The 22506-nt window shown below is 43.3% G+C and overlaps 1 protein-coding gene across 40 annotated transcripts in view; it reads right to left on the minus strand.

The window, feature by feature from the left end:
- ARSG (arylsulfatase G) overlaps positions 1–22506 on the minus strand; it is a 196321-nt gene that overhangs the window by 118505 nt on the left and 55310 nt on the right. For 31 of the 40 annotated variants that reach the window (XR_008314763.1, XR_008314762.1, XR_008314764.1 and 28 more), the window contains 4 exons: positions 16455–16558; positions 14859–14950; positions 13828–14197; positions 1229–1416 (listed from right to left, as the gene is read on the minus strand). Coding sequence is in view for 36 of the 40 variants with exons in the window: in XM_053288923.1 (XP_053144898.1) it covers positions 1229–1416; positions 13828–14048 (409 nt within the window). In the remaining 4 variants the exon portion in view is untranslated. Of the gene's footprint in view, positions 1–1228; positions 1417–13827; positions 14198–14858; positions 14951–16454; positions 16559–18326; positions 18574–21767; positions 22344–22506 lie in introns of those variants that run through there. The other 9 variants (XM_053288951.1, XM_053288949.1, XM_053288950.1 and 6 more) reach the window with 5 other exon arrangements.

Below are 22506 nucleotides of genomic sequence, written 5' to 3' on the forward strand. Positions count from 1 at the left end.
TGTCATTATTCACTGCTGAATAATCATGAGGTGGGATCACAATGTTATTGAATCCACTAATGTATTTGTGTTTTTTCAGCGGTGGGGAGTATGACTTTATCTTAGTTGAAGGTTTTACAAAGTTTTGGTGTTCAACATCAGGAAGTTCTACCTCATGGTTTGGGTAAACTAATAGTGTCTAATCAGATTTCCTTTTTAAAAAAATGCCTGGAAATTAAGTAATTCAAAAACCTTTGGTTTAAAGATGAGAGTAGATGCTTTACATTTTCAACATGCTCTAAAAAGAATGGAAATTGCAAGTTAAAGTGCCCATCTTAACTTTCATGCCATATAAGCTGTAAATACTTTGTACAGTCTATTATATGGTGATGGCTTTAGAAATGAGGCTCCACGCAACCGCACTTTGCCTTGATTAGAGTTGCTTCAGGCAGAAATTCATCAGGGGTATCTCTAGCAAGTGATTAGGGAAGCTGCATCCGTTAAATGTCTGCCTGGATGCATCCCTTCCCAGCTCAATGTCCAACTGAAAGACCAAGGCAAAATGTAGATGCATGGAGCCTCATTTCTAAAGCCATCATCATATATACCAGACTGTACAAAATCTTCACAGCTTAAGTTAAGATGGGCACCTTAACTTTCAGTTTCCATTCCTTCTGGAGCATGAGTGAAAATGTAAAGCATCCTTTCATCTTAAACCAAAGGTATTGGATTACTGGATATTTACTTTAGGCCATAGGAATTAAGTTTTCATGGCAACCAGCAGAACCAGATGGATTAGATCCAACTTTGGCAGCAGCTAAGGAAACACTCAGATTACTACAATTTTAAGAAGAGAAAGAGCTATTTCTATTCTCTTCTGTCCTACATAGAACCTAGATCCTCTTTCCAGAATGGCTCCATCCCCTCAGGAGATCTTACAGTGCACACATGTGGTCTCTCATTCAAATGCAACCAGGGCAGACCCTGCTTAGCTAAGGGGATAAGTCATGCTTGCAACCACAAGACCAGCTCTCCTCTCCTTAATCTCCCTCGTATCCTCCGTTAATAAAAGCACCTTTGTGAGTGATATATCCACCTCAATGGGATGCTGACCCACCCCACCCCACCCCACCCCACACATCCCAGCAAAAAAATGCTAATGTTCCTTGTGACTGCAATAAAAGGTATATAAGAAAAACTGGAAAAATAGAACTGGGTTCAGTTTTTTCTCTGCAATGGGTTATATTACCTATCACAGCTGTGAGGTAGCCAGCTTCTTTCAGAACTTCTGCTAACGTTGTTTCATTCAGTGGAAGGCCACCCACTGAAGTCACAGCAAAATTGTGGGTCACTCCGTTGCGAAGGCCAAGACGACCTGTCAGCAGAGAAGCACGAGATGGGGAGCAGGTAGAGGCAGCTGAATGGAAATCTACAAATCTAGAAGAGACAAAAATAAAAGGTTCCCTGGGTTTACCATTTATCATGTTCACTGCTTTTTGAAAGAAACAAGCCTAATCAAATCAAGTTATTTCAGTTATAGCCTTTATAACAAGGGCATCCTAATCTCTTCCTTTGACTTCCTCATTAAAAAGCCTTTGGGGATCAATATTTCTCTTTCCCCCTGCATGCAGTGATGCTCCTGGCTATGTGGCTACCCAGGACAGAGGACAGCAACAAAAGCAGTGTGCCACCATCTCCTACCCACTCTGCCCCACTATGCCAGGTCTGTCCTTAGGGCATGGCAAGCAGGGCAACAGCCCCGGGTCCCGCTCTTTTAACCCCCATTAGAATTAACTGGAAGGGGGCCTCGCACTGGCTGATTTGCCCCGGGCCCTGCAACCCACCAGGACTCTCTAAGGACAGCCCTGGCCAGAGTCTAGAGCTGGCATTGTCCCAACACTTTCCACCCCTCTTCCCCCTCATGGGCCTCACTTTCTAGGCACACTCTGCCCTCCAGCCTATGCTGCTGCTTGCAGTTGCCCGCCAACCAGGCAGGCAGCCTGAATCCAGCTTTGTCCACTGGCCTGTTTGTCTTTTTATCCTACTTTCCAGTAGGCTCATGAGATCGCCCCGCATTCCGTGTGTGTGTGTGTGTGTGTGTGTGTGTGTGTGTGTGTGTGTGTGTGTCCCTATCAACTTTGCAATGCCTGGACCAATATGAACCAAATTGGGTACAGTTGTAGGGACACATAGGGATGTCTCAATGGTGTGGTTTGGGATGATGTCATCCAACATGAACCAAGATGGCGGACGCGAGAACATTTGAGGTGCAAGTGGGCTAACTTGTGGACTGCTTAACCAATCTGAATCAGTTTTGGTACAACTGTAGTGAGTGGCACACAGGGACACCTCAACAGCAAGGTTTGTGATTATGTCATCCACCCTAGTTCAAGATTGTGGGTAGCAAGCACCATGTGGGTAGCCAGCACACTGGGTGATTCACAGAGAAGAAGCTGTAGCTCAGTGGCAGAGCACATGCTTGGCATGCAGCAAGTCCCAGATTCATGGAAATATCTGCTGCTAACTGGGCAAAAGAAGCACCTTTCAGTGGTGGGTTGCTTATAACTAGCAAGGGGAGAGCAACTGTCCCTATTCAGCCCAGCATAGCATCGCTGCCTGAGGCTGATGCTAGGGTTGTGTGCGTGTTTAGACTGTGAATGCTTTGGGACAGAGAGCCATGTAAAAAAGTATTTTCTCATACTTTTTGCTGTCACTTTGATAACATTTTTCCTCTTTGATAACTTTTTTCCTCTTGAAAAACAGTATATAAAACAACAACAATAAACATCCAGTTAAAGCATCACATAAAATAAGGGATGGACTGGTAACAGGGGCATACCATCAATAAGACAAAGGGAGACAAATGTCTCCTGGCCCACAGCCTCTGAGGGGGCCCCAAGGCCAGTCCTTGCCCTCTCTGCCAGTCCTGTAGCCAGGAGTGTGGGCAATAGCAGGCCTTGCACCTCAAAAGTTTCTCTTTCTCCCACAACTGAGCTGCAGCCCACCCCCACCCCCTAAGCAGGTTCTCTTTGACTCCCAATTTCTCTTTTGTCAGTTGGGAGGAGAACAGTTGCAGCAGCAGAGAAAGGAAAGGCATAAAGCGTATGTGAGTGTGGGTGTGTGTTTCCCCCCGATGTGTGTGTGTGTGTGTGTGTGTGTGTGTGTGTGTGTGTGTGAGAGAGAGAGAGAGAGAGAGAGAGAGAGAGAGAGAGAGAGAGAGAGATTCTACCCCCAATTGAAAGCCTCCCTTTATATGTCTGTGTCCCCGCCCCCCGCAAGCCCTTGTTTGTGCCTGAGCTCTTTTTAACTTTTTAAAAATGAGTTTAAATGATTGGGTTCTTCCCTCTGTGTCCTGACCCATGTGATCTTCCCCTCAGAACTTGCAATGAGTCATTTTCCTTTCTGTGGAAAGGAAAGAGGGGGTGATGGCAGGGAGTTTATTGGTTGGTTCGGTGGTGGTTGAAAATATATTCAATTGTTTTTCAACCAAACAAGTTCTCAAACAAATATTCCTTGCTCTCAGAATGGCTCACAATACTTGAGGGTTGGGAAGAGTGGAGCTAGCCTAGCAACCTGGATTGTTTACTAATTTTAAACTGGTTTGCCTGAATATCCCTTCACCTACCTTTTCCAAATGAAAAATGTCGTTGTTGTTGTTATTGTTGTTGTTGTTGTTAAATCCCGCCATGCTACAGCCCTGACAAAATTTGTTATGCTTGGAACAGAAGCTTCCTTTGGAACCCACGGAAGGGGAGGAGAGCTGGTCTTGTGGTAGCAAGTATGAATTGCCCCCTTATATTTCACAAAGCTGATACTGTTTTATTATTTGGTTCTGCTGTTGTTTACACCTTGTAACTGTAGTCTCCTGTCCTCTGTTAATCTGCTACACTATATTACATACAGTATGCCCTTAATGTACTTCTGCAGTAGAGACATGGGGCCAGGAGAAGGAGAGGAAGGTAGTGAGGGGCCCATTTTAAAATCTCATCTCCAGGTCCACTCTAACCTTGGTATGTCCCTGACTGGTACTCAGTTGCTGCTGAGGGCAGGACTAGAACCAATGGTTTGAAATGATAAAGAAGTAGGTGCAGGAGGAATAAATATTAGGAGGAATTTCTTCACTGTAAGAACTGTTTCACCCTGGAATAATCTGTCTTGCACTGAATGGCCAATTGTCAGGAGCACTGTAGCAGTTTTTTGCCCTGAGCAGGGGGTTAGGAATAGAGGAACATAGGACGACGTCCTTATCAGACCATCGGTCCATCTAACTCAGGACAATCTACACTGACTGGCAGTGGCTCTCCAAGGTTCCAGGCAGGAGTCTCTCCCAACCCCGCCTGGGGCTTTTACACACAGCAAGTTTTACTACGAGTTTATGGGGAGGTTTTACTGCGAACCCAAAGTTGTCCCAAAAAATGACACAAATTGTAAGGGTTTTTTACCCTGGATATAAATCAGGCTATACTCTAATGCACAATGAAAAAACCAAATTGTGTGTGAACTGCTCCCCGATAACTCACAGGGATTTTGGGGTAAATCTAGCTGATATGTGACTACCCCCCCCTCTCCATTCTGGAGGAGATGTGAGTTAAAGGGCTTCAAAAGCCCCATATGAAAAGCTTCCTGGAGATGCCAGGGGACTGCATCTGTGACCTCTTGCATCTACCACTGAGCTATGGCCCTATCCCCTAAGAAGGATATCTTACAGCAGACAGTGCTCACATGCAGTCACCCATCCAAATGCAAACCAAGCTGAGCCCTGCTTAGCAATTCATGCCCCCTAACACAAGACCGGCTCTCCACCAAGGTTGGACTAGAAGACTACTGAGGTACCTTCCAACTATAGCATTCTAGGATTCTATGACCAGGTAAAAAGTTATGGGGGAAATCCCCTGCCAGAGACCCTGGAGAGCCATTGGATAGTCAATAGTTACTGATCTAGCTACATACTGAGCCTATTTCCATGATCACTAGAAAGTGGGCTAAGGGAGCCTAGCCCGCTTTCTAGTGATCGTTGGAACCACCAGGCTCGCCCATGAGCCTGGTGGTTCCAATGCAGCTAGCCTGCCTAATTCCTCCTTCTTTTATATTTATATTCCGCTCTTCCTCCAAGAGGCCCAGAGCAGTGTACATAGTTAAATTTCTCCTCACAACAACCCTGTGAAGTAGGTTAGGCTGAAAGAGAAGTGACTGGCCCAGAGTTGCCCAGCAGGTATCATGGCTGAATGGGGATCTGAACTCGGGTCTCCCCGGTCCTAGTCCAGCACTCTAACCACTACACCATGCTGCTTCCCTTTTTTGGGAAAGGGCAGCACAAGCAGCCTCCCAGTGTCGGGGTTCCCCCCAGAATGCCCTGCACACTTGTGCGGGGCATCCTGAGACTTCCGATCCCCACAGGCTCCATGATGGAGCTGGTAGTTAGCAAAGGGTTTGATCATCTGCGAGGAAAGCAGGCTAAGTCTACTCTGCCCGCCAAACCCCGTCTGACGCTTCACACATGTTGTGTGAAGTGCCTCAGCGAATTAGATTCATCAATAATTTGACTCATTATATGATAGCTGCACATGCTCACTTGAGTAAAAACAAGATCAGGTGATGTGAATGCTGCTCATTTTGCACGAGGAGATCTTTATCAAATTTCCCAATTATTGTATGATCTTTTCAGCCAGACTGAAGTTATCCAATCTCCCCTTGAAAACCCGTTCTGTAACCAGACTGGCTCAGAATGAGACTGGTTTGCTTCTGAAGTGCCATGCTTCTTCCTCATTAACTTGGAGGTGCTCACTGTCCAAAAGAAACCCATGTGTCATGGGGGCTAGTGAATGGGGATGTGTTGTTCTTAATACAGCTAAACCATAATGGATTCCAGTGAGATCTTTGAAGACTTTGACAGGATTAGAGACCTGAGGACTTTAGAGAGAGGCACCAAAACACAAACTTGAGGTTCTTGGTAACCAGCATCATGTGGAGGGCAGGCAATTAGATTTCACAGAGCATTCACATTCCACTTTGAAGAAAGAAGTTAACAGTCAATCTAGAATTTAAAACACTTACAAACAACAACAGTGAAGAGATTAAAGGAAACTATGTGAAGAATATGCAGGGGGAAATGACACATCATTACCATCACCTTTTTGAAGACAACTCTGAACATCTAGTTTATTAAGAGTTTGGTTGTTACAACCTATCATGACCCTTGCCCTTGTGACTCCAAGTCTGATCCCAAAGAAGCACACAACTCAGCCCTGGGCCCTGACACCAGGGAGATGGAGCCCCTCAAGACCACACCACATAGGGCCTGAGACCTCTGAGATGGTACCCAGGGGAGTTGGCTCCTCCCCTTCCATCCACTCTCCCTGACATCTGCATGCCAGTGCTGGCGACAGGTGAGACAGGATTAGCTAGTGGGGAGGAGGAGTGCCAGACTCCAGGGGCTGCCCTTTTAAGGCTGTTGCTCCCCAAGAACAGAGGCAGCACCAAGCAGGGGTAGACCGAGCTCCAAAGTATTTAAGAGCTCTCTGGTTGTTGTGGGATCAAGGTGTCCCATGAAGTTCTTCATGATGTTGTATCCCAATCAACCCTACCTGCCTTGCCTCATTAGATGCCTGGCCTTGTGGGCTTTTGGTTACGTCAACACAACATATATAAAGGGTCCACCATCTGTCACATCAACCAACCCATTCATTAAGATCTGCTTCAGTGTCTCTTGTCGTCTGAGGTGTAGTGGGAGGTTACTCAGATCATGGCCTTCCCACAGTGGTGCTAAGGCCTTACGACTCTCTTCTGGGGAAATCGTGGTCCGCCCCTTCACTGCCGGCCTTCCAACAGCAGGCAAAAAACATTTCCCTTCCCAGACGATCTTGGCTGCCCTCTGAGTTGCCTTTCTCAGGTGTGTTTTTTTTTTCTGGAACAGGCTGGACCCTGCTCCCTTTATGTTGTTACTTTGTTGTTGCTGTTTGATATGTTGTGTTTTAATATTTTAGCTATTTGACTGTGAGCTGGCTTGAAATGACAATAGGATGGCAGGATACAACTATTATAATAAAAATGCATAAATGAAAAAAGCTTGCCACATTACTTTTATGTCTACATGCATGTGTATTGTGGTTTCTTTGGTTGCAATAGGCTGTAATAATTTAAATCTGTAAAGAGAAGATTTTTTTCAATGTTCTGTTTTAACATTTGAACTAGCACACAACAGTAATAACCCTGCACCCCACCCCACCCCATACAGGAGTTCCCATTTATCAAAGACATCTCTTTTATGCTTTCAGCTTCCATACAAATACAGCTGTCAAACATTTTATTATGCAAACCAGCATGAAGTGCAGTCTATTTGCAAGTGAAACGACAGAAGTGGATACAAAAGATACAAAAGCAAGCCGCCAGGATTATTCAAGGGTGTGTGTGTGTGGGGGGGGTGATTACTTCATGTGGGGGTGGGGTTCTATTCTGAAATACAATAATAGGAGTGGGCAGTCTTTAGGCTTCTGGAAATTACTCTGTTTATTTACTAGAATGCAGGTCCAGCAGTTGGAAGCAGGTGCAAAACAGAAACCCAGGGGGGCTTCCATGCATCTAGAATTGAGGAATAAGGTACTTCTGAGTACATGTTTACCTCAGAAATTGGTTCCCAGTTAAAAAAAGTGGGGGACACACCTGAGCTCACAGCCAAAGTATCTTCATTTCAGAAGCCTAAGGGCTAGATGGGGGAGAGCTTTTTTGTTTTGGGTATTATGGAGCTCTTCTCTAAAATTGATAACACCTGTGTGGTCCCGCCCCCCAAACTGGAATAAAAGTATTATTTATCCAAAATACAAAAAAGGCAATGAGCAGTAGCCTTCTATTTACTGTCTAATCAGCCTCCTGAATGTATCCTCCAAATTATACACTTGATGCCTTTTAAACAAGTTACAGGATTGGACAGTTATGACAAAATTGTTTCACCCAGAGCAGGCAGGCTTCAGTAGGGGGTCATAGCACAATAGATCACTGTATCACCTTGAAGGCCTTGATCCAGAAATATATGCTCATTGAAACACCTTTATGTTGCGTTTATTGACCTTTCATCAGCCTTTGACTCTAATGATAGATCTAGACTGTGGGGAAAACATAAGAAGACTGACACTGAAAGATAGCTGGGTCAACAAGGATCACTATCTGACCCTATTTTATTAAACAGAGGAGTCAGTCAGGGCTGTTGGCCCCCTTTTAATTTATTTTTTATATAAATGATATAGTATAGGCCATGCAGTCAGAAATTCTTCTCCCCCTCATTTAATGGGCATAAAGTCTTGATCTTGATGTACGCTGATGATATGGCACTTCTATCTTGTGTTGAAATTGGGTTTAGAAGAATGCTGGTCAGATTGGCCAATTACTGCAAAGAGGAGAAGTTGAGGATCAACGACGATAAATCAAAAGTGGTAGTTTTTGGTATCAGTAGAATCAAACACAGGTGGACAATTAACACTAAGCAAACAGAGCAATGCCCTTTCTTTAAATATTTGGGTGTCTCCTTTCAGAAATCTTTATCTTGGTCAGTCCATCTTAATACAGCCCTATTAATTGCACAACATACAGTAGTGATCATTTCAAAATTGCTCTCCTCTGGAGGGAGGGGATTAGATTAATAGCCCTGCACTCAAAATATTTCAGGGCAAAGTAGTTCCACAGCTTTTGTATGGGGCAGAGATTTGGGGGCAGAATATGAAAGTGAGTGAAGGAAATTCTGGGCCCTCCCCCAGGCACCTCTGCTTCGCATCTAAGAATGGAGACGGAGCTTCCCTCAATCTCTGTTAGAGTCCATCTGATAGTACTAAAATATTTTAAGAAACCTGACCACCTTTCAGAAGACCATCTAGTTAAATCATGCTATTGGCACTACCAAGGGGAATCAGTGGGCAGATGTGCTATCTTATATTCTACTAATGTACTCTCTGCCTTCACTAGAGGAACTTAAGTCCTGGGGGTGGGGGGGAATTAATGATTGATTCCTTGAGCAGGATTGCCAGTTGAGATGCTGGTTTGGTCCAACATTAAACAGATCCACTTCTCAGTACCTACTCAACCTCACCAGCGCACCACTAAGGAAGGCATTTACCAGTTTACATTTTCAAATGATGCCCTCAACATATCTTGAGGGTAGATTGCACAATGTGCCCTTGGAACAGCATCTCTGCCCTTGTCACCAGGGGCAAATGGAAGACATTAAACATAATGTCTTGCACTACTCTTTTATGGAACAATAAGAGAAAAACACGATCAGATTATTGATAAATTCACGGGTTCTGAAACAGAATGTGTTAATTACTTACTGGCAGATGGGTTATCAAGTGCCACCTCTCTTAAAATTAGGAAGAGAACTAGATCTGATAGTCCTGCTAAATTGTAGTTCCAGGATTAGCTCTCTTCAAGTTGTACCCATGGGAGTTGTAACGACAGTTAGGTATTTAGGATTAGATCTCTTTTCACTTTCATGCATGTTGCTTAGCTAGTTGTTATGTTTTTATTCTTATTGTCATCTGTTTTTCTTTAAGCATGATGTATTAGCTATTATATTTTATGTTTTATGTTATTTTATTGTGCTTTAATATTTGTGTTATGACCTGTGGTTACAAAAATAAACTTACTTACTGTAAATGTAAAGGAATTATGCTGGAGCTTCATCAGTTACAGATTAGCCTGTTTAAGGCGTGAGAATATTTGATTAGACTAGTACTACAGACTCCTTGTCATTCAGGGAGAGTCAGTGTAACACAGGGGCTAAAAGTATGAACTAGGAAACCCCTGGTTCAAAATCTCATCTCAACCACAAACCTACTGGGTGGGCTTAGGCAAGTCACTCTCTCCCTCAACCACAATATGGGTAGAATAATAAATGTATATAATAATACAGGTTTGTTATAAAACAGATTACTGACATGATGTACTGTATTTACCTGAATCCAAGATTAGGTTTTTCCTCAAGTTCTTTGATGTTAGAAATTAGGGGTTGTCTTAAATTCAGAGTATTTTTCCTTTTGAATAAATACAGGTATAACCTCTGTTTTAACCACATTTTTTAAGGGTTGTCTTAATCTTAAAGTTGTCTCATATTCGGGTTGATATGGTACGTAAATCACTTTATACCTTCTAGTAGCATGTCAATGAATGCTATGCATGTACAAGAAGCAAAGAGCTTTGTGCTCTGAATTAAACTATTGCTTTTCTATTATGCTCTAGTCTGTTGAATGGCTTTGAAAAACCAGATGCTATCTGTGCTTGGCCAAATTATTTCATGGATGCTTTAAGGAGGGAGTTTTAATTTTGCAGAGGACACCTAATTATCCAGGAGCTTCAAAGGAATCTCTCCAAACTGGTGAATGGGCAACAAAGTGGCAAATGAGATCTAATGCGGATAACTGCAAAGAGTTGTACATTAGGGCAAAACATCCTAATTTCACATATATTGTTGGCGGGGGGGGGGGTGCGCAGTGGCGGGTCTGAACTGGCTGTGACTAACCAGAAAAGAGATCTTCGGGTATAGCTCCATGAAAATATCAACTCGGAGTGTGGCAGTTGTGAAAAAGGCAAAATCCATTTTGAGGATGATTAGGAAATAAATTGAAAATAAAGTTGTCAGTATTTGGTTGTATTTAAAGAAAATGAATTCTGAATAAGCACCAATGAAATCAATGGAGCCAAGTGAATCATGACAACTTAAGTCCCATTAATTTCAGTTGAACCTTATCAGGATGCACTTGCTCTGGAAACAACCTATTGTAATGCCTTTATGCAAATCTATGGTGCACCCATGACTGCCTTGGTCAGCCTGATGGATGATCTCCAATTGGGAATAGAAAGAGGGAGTGAGACTATGTTGGTCCTTTTGGATCTCTCAACAGCCTTCAATACTATTGACCATAGTATCCTTCTGTAACATCTGAGGGGATTGCAGGTGGGAGGCACGGCTTTGCAGTGGTTCTGCTCCTACCTAATGGGCAGATTCAAGATGGTGTCTCTTGGAAACTGTTCTTCAAAATCTGAACTTTCCTATGGTATCCCCCAAGGCTCCATATTGTCTCCAAAGTTGTTTAACATCTACATGAAACCTCTGGGAATGATCATCAGGAGATTTGGTACAGGGTGTTATCAGTATGCTGATGAAACTCAAATCTATTTCTCCATGTCAGCATCATCAGTAGAAGGCATAACCTCCTTAAATGCCTGCCTGGAGGTGGTGATGGGCTGGAAGAGGGATTTAAAAAAACTGAGGCTGAATCCAGATAAGATGGAGGTACTTATTGTGCAGGGTCAGAACTCGAGAGACAATTTTGATCTGCTGGTTCTGGATGGGGTCACACTCCCCCAGAAGGAACAGAAACACAGTCTGGGGGTGCTTCTGGGTCCGAACATCTCCCTGGTGTCCCAGGTTGAGGCGGTGGCCAGAGGTGCTTTTTATCAGGTTTGGCTGATACACCAGCTGCGTCCGTTTCTTGAGCTGAACGACCTCAGAACAGTGGTACATATGCTGGTAACCGCCAGGCTGGACTATTGCAATGTGCTCTATGTGGGGCTGCCTTTGTACATAGTCTGGAAACTGCAGTTGGTACAGATTGCTGCAGCCAGGTTGGTCTCTGGGTCATCTAGGAGAGACCATATTACTCCTGTGCTGAAAGAGCAACACTGGTTGCCAATAAGTTTCCGAGCAAAATACAAGGTGCTAGTTACGACCTATTAAGCCCTAAACAGCTTAGGCCCTGGGTATTTAAGAGAACGTCTTCTTCACCATGAGCCCCTCACCCATTAAGATCGTTTGGAGAGGTTCGTCTGCGGTTGCCACCAGCTTGTCTGGGACGGGCCTTCTCCATTGCTGTCCCTGGGCTTTGGAATGCGCTCCCTGTTGAAATAATAGCCTCCCCATCTCTGGCAGATTTTAAAAAGTCACTGAAGATTCACCCAGGCTTTTAATTAAATGTATGTATATTGTATACTTTTACCGTGGTGATTCTTTTTATTTAGCCGGGGGAGAGTAACTGGCCCTATCCACCTCTAGCACAGTACCTCCAGTGACTGTTGCTGGTGTCTATCTTGTGTTTTGTTTTTTAGAATGTGAGCCCTTTGGGGACAGGGAGCCATCTTATTTATTTATTCTCTCTCTGTGTAAACCGCCCTGAGCCATTTTTGGAAGGGCGGTATAGAAATCGAATTAATAATAATAATAATAATAATAATAATAGTTTTAATACTTTTAATGTTGGGTTTAACTGATTTTAATGTTTAAATGATTTTAATTGTTTGATTTTAATATCTAAATGATTTTAATTGTAAACCACCCAGAGACACAAGTTTTGGACAGTATAAAATATGTTAGTTAAATAAATTAAATTAAATTTGGAATCTTATGCACCGTTCTTGATACTCCATTGTAGATTTAGAGCTGGGCAAAGTGCAAAACAGGGGCTACCAAAATGACCAAAAGGTTGGGAGATCCCAACCTTATGAGGAAAAGCTAAAGTGTTTGGGCTTTTTTTAATTTAGAAAAAGGAAAACTAAGGAAGGACATGACAGAGATGTACAAAACGAAGAATGGTATAGAAAAAGTGGACAGAGACACAACAGGGAGACCACTCCACCCGCTTGTATCCCTAGAAAAATATGGTATTATCCAATGAAATTGATTAGGCAATAGATTCAGGACTGACCAAAGGAAGTATTTCTTCACACAACACATAATGAAGTTATGGAATTCAATGCCACAAGATGTGATAAGGGCCACTGCCTTAAGATGACTTAATTAATAAATTACATGCAATTCCCTTTAAAGGTGGATTGTAAAAAGGGACTTTAAAAGTGGATTAGATAAATTCATCGAGGATAGGCCCATCCATGGATATCAGCCATGACAGCTATACAGAGCCCCCATGTTCAGAAGTTGGATGCCACTGAATCCCGGTTGCTGGGGAACAACACCAGAGGAGGGTTATCTGCCTTTGTGACCAGCTTGTGGGTTTCCCCAGGGACATTAGTTGGCCACTGTGGAAAACAAGATGTTGGATTTGATGGACCTGATCCACTAGGACTCTTATGTGTGCTGTGATTGAAGATAGCTGGCTAATGAACTAAGACTTTTGATCAGCAGCTCCTTGGGGTTTGTGTATGTGCTGCAATGGTATGAAATGAATGCATTCAAGATGGACAGCACAGGATAAAAAATGTACACAGTAGGCAACAGAAGGTACCAATCATTGTTGCTATCTTGCCTCCTCAACTGAAAATTTGTCTGGACAGGTTGTACAAGCCAGTGCTGACGTATTTTGAGGAGCTATAAACTTTTGGGATATTACAGAGTTTGTCCACCCTAAAAACACAACCATTCATTAAAAGGGAGAATCTTGGTATTAAAATGTTTTGTAGCTATAGTAGAAGGCTGAAAACGTGACTAGGAAACATAGTTATTAGAAACACAAGATTAAAAATTCAAGCAAAATGTCTCCTGATTAGTGTAAACACTGGATTTTATTAAATACATGAGATGATTTTTATTAGCTAGGCAACCATTTTGATGACTGGATTGGAAAAAAATGCAGAAACAGCAGCTTTGGAAGTCATCGTCAATATGGATGAAAACAGAGGGGAAATAAACTGGCTGGTGTGTGTAAAATAACCTTGGTTGCTGCAAGATACCCATCCATTAATGGATACACACAGGTTGCATCGTTCTGTTCTTCTAATTATGGTTGGAAATAATGTATCTTCTTTCAGTGTCATTGGGTTATGGACTGTTTATGCCTCATCCCAGTTCTACTTCCTTTGCAAATCAACAGGAATTAGAAAAACAGATGCTGAATATTGGTTTGAGCTTACCTCATTCCTTCTATTGCCATCTTATCCAAGTTAGGAGTGTCTTTTCTCACACCCCAGTTGGCTCCAAGGTCTCCCCATCCAATATCATCTGCTAAAATTACTATGAAATTTGGTTTTCTGTAGGTAGATCTTTTCCCACTCAGAGAGAGGTCTGGATGGTGATAGCAGAAGAGTCCAGTGAAGCAGCTAAACAGCACCGACTTAAGAAGTAGAATCTCCATAATAGCAGGAATATACCACTGGGATATATCCCAAGAAAGTTAGAAGTTAGATGCAAACATCCTCATGGCTGTTGTAAAACTCTTGCTGCCCTGCTTTCTTCAGAAGCGACGTAAATATTTTGTGCCACATGGAGCATCCTCATAGATCTCTGGAAAAAGACATTAAAACTAAAAATGGGGAAACCCAGAAGCGATAACGGCAGGTACCATTTGTGCAGAGTGAGCTGCAGATTATGGTGCTGGCTGATCTGCATCAGCTTAGGGGTAGGAGACCTCTGCACATTCCTGGGTCACCATGGAAGTGGAAGTTCTGCAACCCACAAGAATTTTGCTAAGTCTCTCAGGATTCCAACCACATATCCACAATAGAAAACAACAAACCCATCATTAGAAAGTCACTGAGGCGCTTCATATGACATGTGCAAAGCACCTGATGAGGTTCTGCGGGGAGAGTGGGCTTAGCCCGCTCTCCCCGCAGATGAGCAGCTGCTTGTAGCTGGGCGGCCAGATTGGCCACCCACAAGGCTACCGGCTCCATCATGGAGGCAGCGGGGGCTGTGCAGCCCCTGGAAGTTCCAGGATGCCCTGCGCGAGTGCGTGGGGCATCCTGGAGAGACCCCTGAGCCCGAGAGGCTGTTTGCACTCCTCGCTGGGGGTCTACTCATGTGTCACCATGCGCCGCAGCGACACACGTGCACAAAAATAAGGTGAACGGAAGTTAACCTCGTTTGAGGGGAGGGGGATTTAACATGGCTAGCTGGGCTCTCTTAGCCTGCTTTTGGGAGATCGTGGGAATAGCCTCAGTATCACCTGTTTCTTGGCCCTCAGCCTGAATGGAGGGAGGATCACCTGGCTGCAGCTCTTCCTGGTTTTGTGCTCAGTGTTTGATAGTATTTCTTTGCCTGCCAATTCAGAACAAGAAGAAGGGGGATTACCTGGTTGCTTCAGCATATGTCAACACATTCCCTCCCTCAAACTGGTAAACTTTCAGGGGGCTTTTGAGGTGACTTTAAAATGTTTGTGAATCATATTCCCTCCTAATTTGGCTTCACTTTAATTGGGATAACTAGCTGTAGCTGCCCCCGTGGCTCAGTGTGCCCTTCCACTTCCAGTCATCTCCGTTGGCTTTGCTCTTGACCATAATCTGATACATCAGTACTGTATCCAGTCTCCCTGGGTTGCACAGAACAACTGGCAAATAAATGGTGATAGGTAGGGAATCTCTTCTATTTTCAGACATTTATCTATTTATTTTTTAAAACATATTTGTAAAGGTAAAGTGTGCCGTGGAGTTGGTGTTGACTTTTGGGAACCACAGAGCCCTGTGGTTGTCTTTGGTAGAATACTGGAGGGTTTTACCATTGCCTTCTCCCGTGCAGTATGAGATGATGCCTTTCAGCATCTTCCTATATCGCTGCTGCCTGATATGTGTGTTTCCTATAGTCTGGGAAAGAAACATACCAGCGGGGATTCGAATGGGAAACCTCTGGCTTGATAGTCAAGTCATTTCCCTGCTGCACCATTAGGTGGCTACCACCTAAAACTTACATCTCTGGGCGTAATAAAAAGAAAACAAAATTAAAAGGCTGAAAATATTAGAAACAAAACAATTACAAAACAATAAGAAAAATATTACAATCCAAACAAAACAAAACAAAAAGGTTAAAACCATTACAATAATTTAAAATTAAAAACAATGTTAAAAACTATTAGAACAGTATCTAATTAAAATTCTAAATCATGCTCTTTCGATAGATAGATAGATAGATAGATAGATAGATAGATAGATAGATAGATAGAGATATAGATATAATGATTTAGGTGTTTTATATATATATATATATATATATATATATATATATATATATATATATATTTGAAAGAAGTCCCTCTCTAAATGCTTGGGGGTAATCAAAGACTTGATATAGCTCTCTGCAGTTTCTCCAATAGCTGACACTGCTTTTGGCTAAGGTCCAAGCAATTGGTCTCAGACTGGGCAAGTTTCCACAGCTCAGAGTGCTTCTAGAATCCAGGGCAGGTTATCTAAGAACCACAGCTGGATACTGCAGGAATGCAGATCTGACTCCTGCATAGAGCTGATGCCATATTCTTATAGCAGTGCATTTGTGGAATGCTGTGCATAATGACACCGTGCATAAGGCAGAGATCCATCAGGTACATCTGCAACATTTACCATTAAAATTGTCCTCAGAAGACAAACATTTTACCAGCATTTTCATTGCAGTTTTGCATTTTTATAGTTGTCACTATAGAATTAAGATGCTGCAAATATAACTATTAGAAGACTATTTTTTCTTCGTTTTGTTGCAGCCTCTACATCCATGTCATTCCCCAGAACTATTATTTATGCCACAATGTTCATCTTTATAACTCACACTTTCTCACCTCAGTGTCATAGAATGACGTTTTCTTGCTGGCTATCCAGTTGTGTTGGATAGCCCCTGTCTTTTGTATGGGGTGGTGACAGTTTTGACTTGTACTCAATGTGCCTGTTCCAGAAGACAAAAACAAATTAGAACTGGGCAAAAACAAACAGCAAAAACAGTGTTATACTTGGTCAGACATAGCAGTGCCAAACTTCAGATGCACTTATGTCTTTGTTTTACATGAACTTCCCCAGTCAACTTTAAGACACGATGAATACAAGAGCAGGGAAACAACACTTAAACAAGAACAGCATCTGCTCTACCTAATCATCATCACACATCAGTTCTAGACATTCATGCCTGAACTCTTCTCTTTATAATTAAGAGTTAAAGGTTATTAGAAAGGTAGTTTTGTCTAGTTCTGCAACATGATTGAAGATAGGACATGAAAAGAATAGGTCATATAGGAGTCACTGGTCTTTGTGCAGGCAGCATAAGGGCAGGCAAGCACACAAAGCAAGTATGAGGACAATTAGCACATTTATTTTCAGTATTATGAAAACACTGTATTATGCATGTATGAATGATTTACATGAAGAGACATTATAGTGCACCAGGAACCAAATCGTATACAAAAACTCAGCTTGTATTCTGCGAGCACAGATACGTTTCCTTGGCTGCTACTGAAACCACCCCACCAGCGACCCAGAAGTCCAAGCCTACTTCAAATGAAACCAACTGAACTGCCAAAAAAGGAAATTCTATCCCATGAGAAACCTAGCCCTATTCAGACATTATGTGGTACAAGTGTATGTTGTACACTTATACAGGATTTTGAACAGATAACTGCATTCATTTTAAAAGTGAACCTGGGTACAGATCCCTCAGATGCAAGGTTCAGATAGGAAGTGCACTGTTGCACTTGTGTTCAATATAATGTGTGAATAACTGTACCTGTGTACAGAGTACACTCACTGTACAGATGTTGAACATAACATGTGAATTGGGCTCTTGTCCTGATCTGTTCTGACTGGTACTACGAAGTAATGAGACTTCACTTATTTAACAGATATCAAAATACAATAATTACTTTGGGGTACACCTTCATGTCCTTGTTTATATATGTCCCATTTTCATATTTTCTTTCAAAGGTGTCTTAGACAGTGAGGTCGTGCATGATCACCCTCTCCAGTTCTCTCTGCCACAGCACACAAACTGTGCCATGCTAAGCAGCAGACAAGCAGCAGACTTGGGAGGAGGATGTCCTCGGACATCCTCCTCCATGCACTGCATGAGTGCAGTGCATTGAGGGCGGCAGTGCTCTTTCCACCCAGCTGTGTGTGTGTTCAGACTGCCTGCAGCCCGAGCACATATACGACCGGGGACCTAGGGAGAAGGGCATGCTTGCGCCATTCTACCTGGGTAAAAGGCCAGGCAAAAACCCTGGACTAACCAGTGTGACAAAACCCTGGGCTCACCTGGTAGGGCTGCGCAAGCCCAGGAAGGGCTGCTCGTGTGAACAGCCTCTATGTGTATATCAAATTTCAGGAATGTAGAATACATAATCAGTTCACAAACTAACCAATGCTGGATATGTGGCAGTTTCCAAGTGGTGATTCTAGTCCCTTTTCCCCCAGATTTCTCTGTTGAACCTTTTGGGAAATATTTCCTTGATAGAATCACTTTAATCTTTTCTTTAAAACTAGATCATTTGGGGGATGCATTCCTATCGTTTGGGCCAGTCCAAAAACTTCTGTAAACTCTAGATTGCAAGAGTGCATTAGCAACAAAACCAATTAAGACCTTGATTAGAGTTCTTCTAGATTTGTTCATCGGACAGTACATTAGGTACCAAAGGAGAGAGAACCCAGAGTAATTCAATGCAATTTACCAACACCAACACCACTCCAGTGATCTTGCAGCAGAGTGCTATTTCACCAGATTACCGTGATGCCTTGATAATTCCCTTGTAGCATTAAATGAAGGCTCCTTTCCGACTCTCACCACCGGCAGAGAGTCAATCCAAAACTACTTTCCAGCTCTGACTAAGAGTGGGGGGGAGATGAAACGCTACACTTCTCAAGGATTTTCTTCCCTTTTTTCTCCCTTTATTCCTCAGGCAGTTTTGCACAAAAACGCTGAAATAAATAATAATTTCTAAAATTAAAGGCAAAAGCAGCCATTATGTAATTGAAGTAATTCATTTTTTAAGGCAAAACATCTTCCTTATCTATAAAAGAAAAGGTTTGGATAGGAAGTCTCCTCTGACTAGTGAAATACTAATTAATAAGTTAAATTAATAAAATACCAGGGGCTTTCCAGACTAGCCACTCAAAAGCAGCAAAATGCTCCGTTCAGGCAAATCACTTTCAAAATGTAAAACCTGAAGAGGAAGGCAGTCTTGTGAAAACTAACAACCCGAAAAAACAAGACTTTTTAAACGCTGGATAAATGACGTCATAGCACTAAGTTGCAGCAATTAAATTCGAAACAGGGCATCCAACATATGAACGGCACCCTGGCGTTTTCATCGGGACTGCGGTGTCACGACACAGGAAGAGTGGAAGCACACTTCAGAGATGCGTCACGCCTCCACTGCAGGGTCTAGTCTGGAAAGCGCCCAGGAGGAGTTCACTGCCCCACTTCTAATGCCCCGCTAGAAGTGAGCTTCAGAAATACATTTTAAAATTTAAACAAAAAACCAAAACTTTTCAACAAATGAACTGAAGTTGGCTTCAGGGTACAGGAAACAAGTCTGTCCAGAGTGGTGTCAGCAGACACTCACAAAAGCCGCACATTGCATGGTTCATCTGCTTTATTTGTTGGTCTTTCCATACAGCTCTGCAGATATGACGGAGTATCCCACAAGAACATTTTTTATAGTGCAGCTTTTCAAAGATGCATTTGCTGTGTGTCAAGGGCAAATTGTCAAGAAAAATGCTGAATAATGCCACTGGCTGTATCAACAGCACCTGGCTGTTGGATGAAGTCACTGTAAATTCCTCCTTGGTTTGAACATGCCCAGACCCTAAGATAGGGAAGCTGGAGTAAATTACCATTTGGGAAAACTCCAGCAAACCACCTACAGTCCTTGTCCATCTTGTATCAGTCCCTATCAACCATATGGACCAGCAGGGACTAGCAGTGGCCAAAGAAACACCTTGCACGTCTGAAACAGCACTTCTGCCACTCCTCACAGTTAGAGCTGTCAGTAAGTATGTTACTGGTCTCTAAGTATCTAACATTCAGCTTTTGCTGCAGAAGGATTCAGCACAACTCCAAAGTTAACTACCTTACCAAAACACTTGCCCTACTAAATGGTATCCACTGGATGTGACTGGATTTTCCTTTGAGAGCAACCGAGCAACCACTTTTACAGCTAACACATGCACACGCACAAATAAATATCACTGATATGATGGCTGCGCATCAGAGATGAAGTTCACAAAATGTGAACAACCCGATCTGCTGAGAACTGGACAAAACTGACTTAATTTTCAGGACTGGAAGCTATTGGTACACAGCCATCAGCACCGGCCTAATCTGCAAGGACAATAAGAATGTTATCAGAGGGTGCCACTTGAAAGGAGAAAGAACCAGCTTGAATATCAAAGACTAGAGTATAAGCAGTTGGAGGTGGGTGGAATGGGCTAGCTGAGTCCAGCTAAGACCAGTATTATGACAGATGTTTCCAGCTGTGTATCAATGACCTTGGGGAAAGAATGTGCAGCTGAAGATACAAAATTGGTAGGTCAATCAACACAACAAAAGGAGGGTGGGGGAAAAGAGTGACCTAGTTAAATGAGGGGCATGAGTAAATACTTGGATAAACAAAACAAAACAGAGCCCTGAGACAGCAGGGGAAACAGACAGAGAGCCCAAGGAACACCCAATGCGAGTCAAGAATTCAGAGACAGACTCTTCTCAAACTTCCCAGACAAAGTCTTTGTCAAAGACCAGGCTTAATGAATGAATGAATGAATATGTCTAACCTTTGGGGAAGCAACTGTGGCTAATTAAAGGAATTAAGGGCATATCTTCATGGGAGTTGATCCTGATTTAGTAATACATTAAGCACCATGAAGGGGGAGGGGAAATAGCAATAGCAATAGCACTTACATTTATATACCGCTCTATAGCCGGAGCTCTCTAAGCGGTTTACAATGATTTAGCATATTGCCCCCAACATTCTGGGTACTCATTTTACCGACCTCGGAAGGATGGAAGGCTGAGTCAACCTTGAGCCCCTGGTCAGGATCGAACTTGTAACCTTCTGGTTACAGGGCGGCAGTTTTACCACTGCGCCACCAGGGGCTCAAAATGTGATATGATGAGTGGTACTCCCAGCTGCTGACCCCATTTAGTCCAACTTTGCTTGCCATAAATGCACATTTCTGGCAGCAGGGAAAAGAGGCACAGAGAGAGGAAGGTGCACACATTTCTGTCAAGTGGAGGAGGATGAGGAGTAATTGACGAAGGCAGCTAGGAGCAGAGGGAGTCAAGGTGGCATCCCACACCAATTAATACATAGAGAAAGCTGCAAACAGAATGAGGAAGGGGCTTTGCAGGCCCCTCACTCTTCCTTCCACAACTTTAAACATTTTCTTCTGACAGGCGGGTCAGGGTATGAGGTGGGATATCGAGAAACATGGAGCTGTTGCTAGCTAGATTGGGACTTCATGTATCTGCCATCATTCCAAGGGCAGAAGCAACACGGGAGATGGAGAAGCAGAAAAAGAAGGAAAGCAGAACATGGGGTGTGCAGCACTGAGCAGGAAAGAGGAGCCTTCTGGCACACCACTTTGAATGCTGGCTCTCCTTCCTCAGAATGCCTCATCTGCAAAACTAGTGGCTGAGCAGGGCCTGAGGTGAAGTTGCAATGTCTAGCTGAGGAGAGGAGAGGTCTAAAAAGGACATCTCCCAGGAGACACCCTAGTCCTCTCCTCTGTTCCATACTTCCTCTTCCACTCTGCTCCCTTCCGTTTTAATTAAACGCAGCAGCAGGAACAGGAGCAGTAGCTGTGGAGGCTCCTCATGCCTTGGCCGCCAGGTGGCGAGGGGAGTGGCAGCAGAAAGGCATCGGGCACTGCCAGGTGGCATGGGGGCATAGAGGAGCATGAGATGGAATGGAAACAGCAGAGCACTCCTACAAGCAGCAACTGGTTACATCAGATCCCCAGAAAGAAAACCGGCTGGAGGGGAGAAGTTTAGTTCACCCTAGTTATAGCAGAGAGAGAGAGAGAGCATATGTGAGAAGGGCAAGCCCATTAAATAGTATCTTGAGGCAGACATTTAAGGTTCAAAGGCAAGTCAGGTTTATTGGGGAACTTACATACTGGGATAGAAAAGCTTGTCTCCCTGTGCTTTCTGTCTTCAGAGTGCAGAGCAGAGAGGGCGAGAGAGAAAGAAGCCGCATGGCTCCTGGAGTCTGCAGCAGAGACAGTCAAGTCTGGGAGCAAGAAAGGGAGAGCGAGAGGCCCTGAGAATACCAGTCTACCAATCATAGGAAGGCAGATCAGAGCAAAACACCACAAGAGGCGGGATCAAGAGGAAGTTCCTTCCGCACTGTCTCTACTCCTAATGCACCTACTGGTCACTAGGAGAAAAGGTGCAAAGAGGTGATGCAACTGGAGATCTGCTAGTGCTTCTATACTTCCTGTGTTGTGACACTGCAGTCCCTGCGCTGACAGCAAGGTGTCGTTCACATTTCCAATGCTTTATTTCAGATTTTATCTTTGCATTATAGTGCTACAATAATGTAAGCCCACTGCAGAAAAAATAGCTGTATTTTCCTGTTGTAAGAGTTTGAGATTATGGGGATTATGTTCAATACTATCCTGCCAAGCTGAAGCATTTTACCCCTGTTGTAGCATATAATCTGGAAAGCACACAGAAAGGCCCTGAGCTGCTTCAGCTCTCTAATCAGCTTCTCCACTCTCTCCAAGATTCAGTGTGTTTTTCACTCAGATTCTTTCCCAAGCTGCTTCTCTTGGTCTTTTCACACTCACACATCCTCCTTTCCATCAGGTGGAGGATACATGCCATTTACAAGATGGCTCTGATAGTTTCCC

The sequence above is a fragment of the Hemicordylus capensis genome, chromosome 2, assembly GCF_027244095.1.
Source record: "Hemicordylus capensis ecotype Gifberg chromosome 2, rHemCap1.1.pri, whole genome shotgun sequence".
NCBI lineage: Eukaryota > Metazoa > Chordata > Lepidosauria > Squamata > Cordylidae > Hemicordylus > Hemicordylus capensis.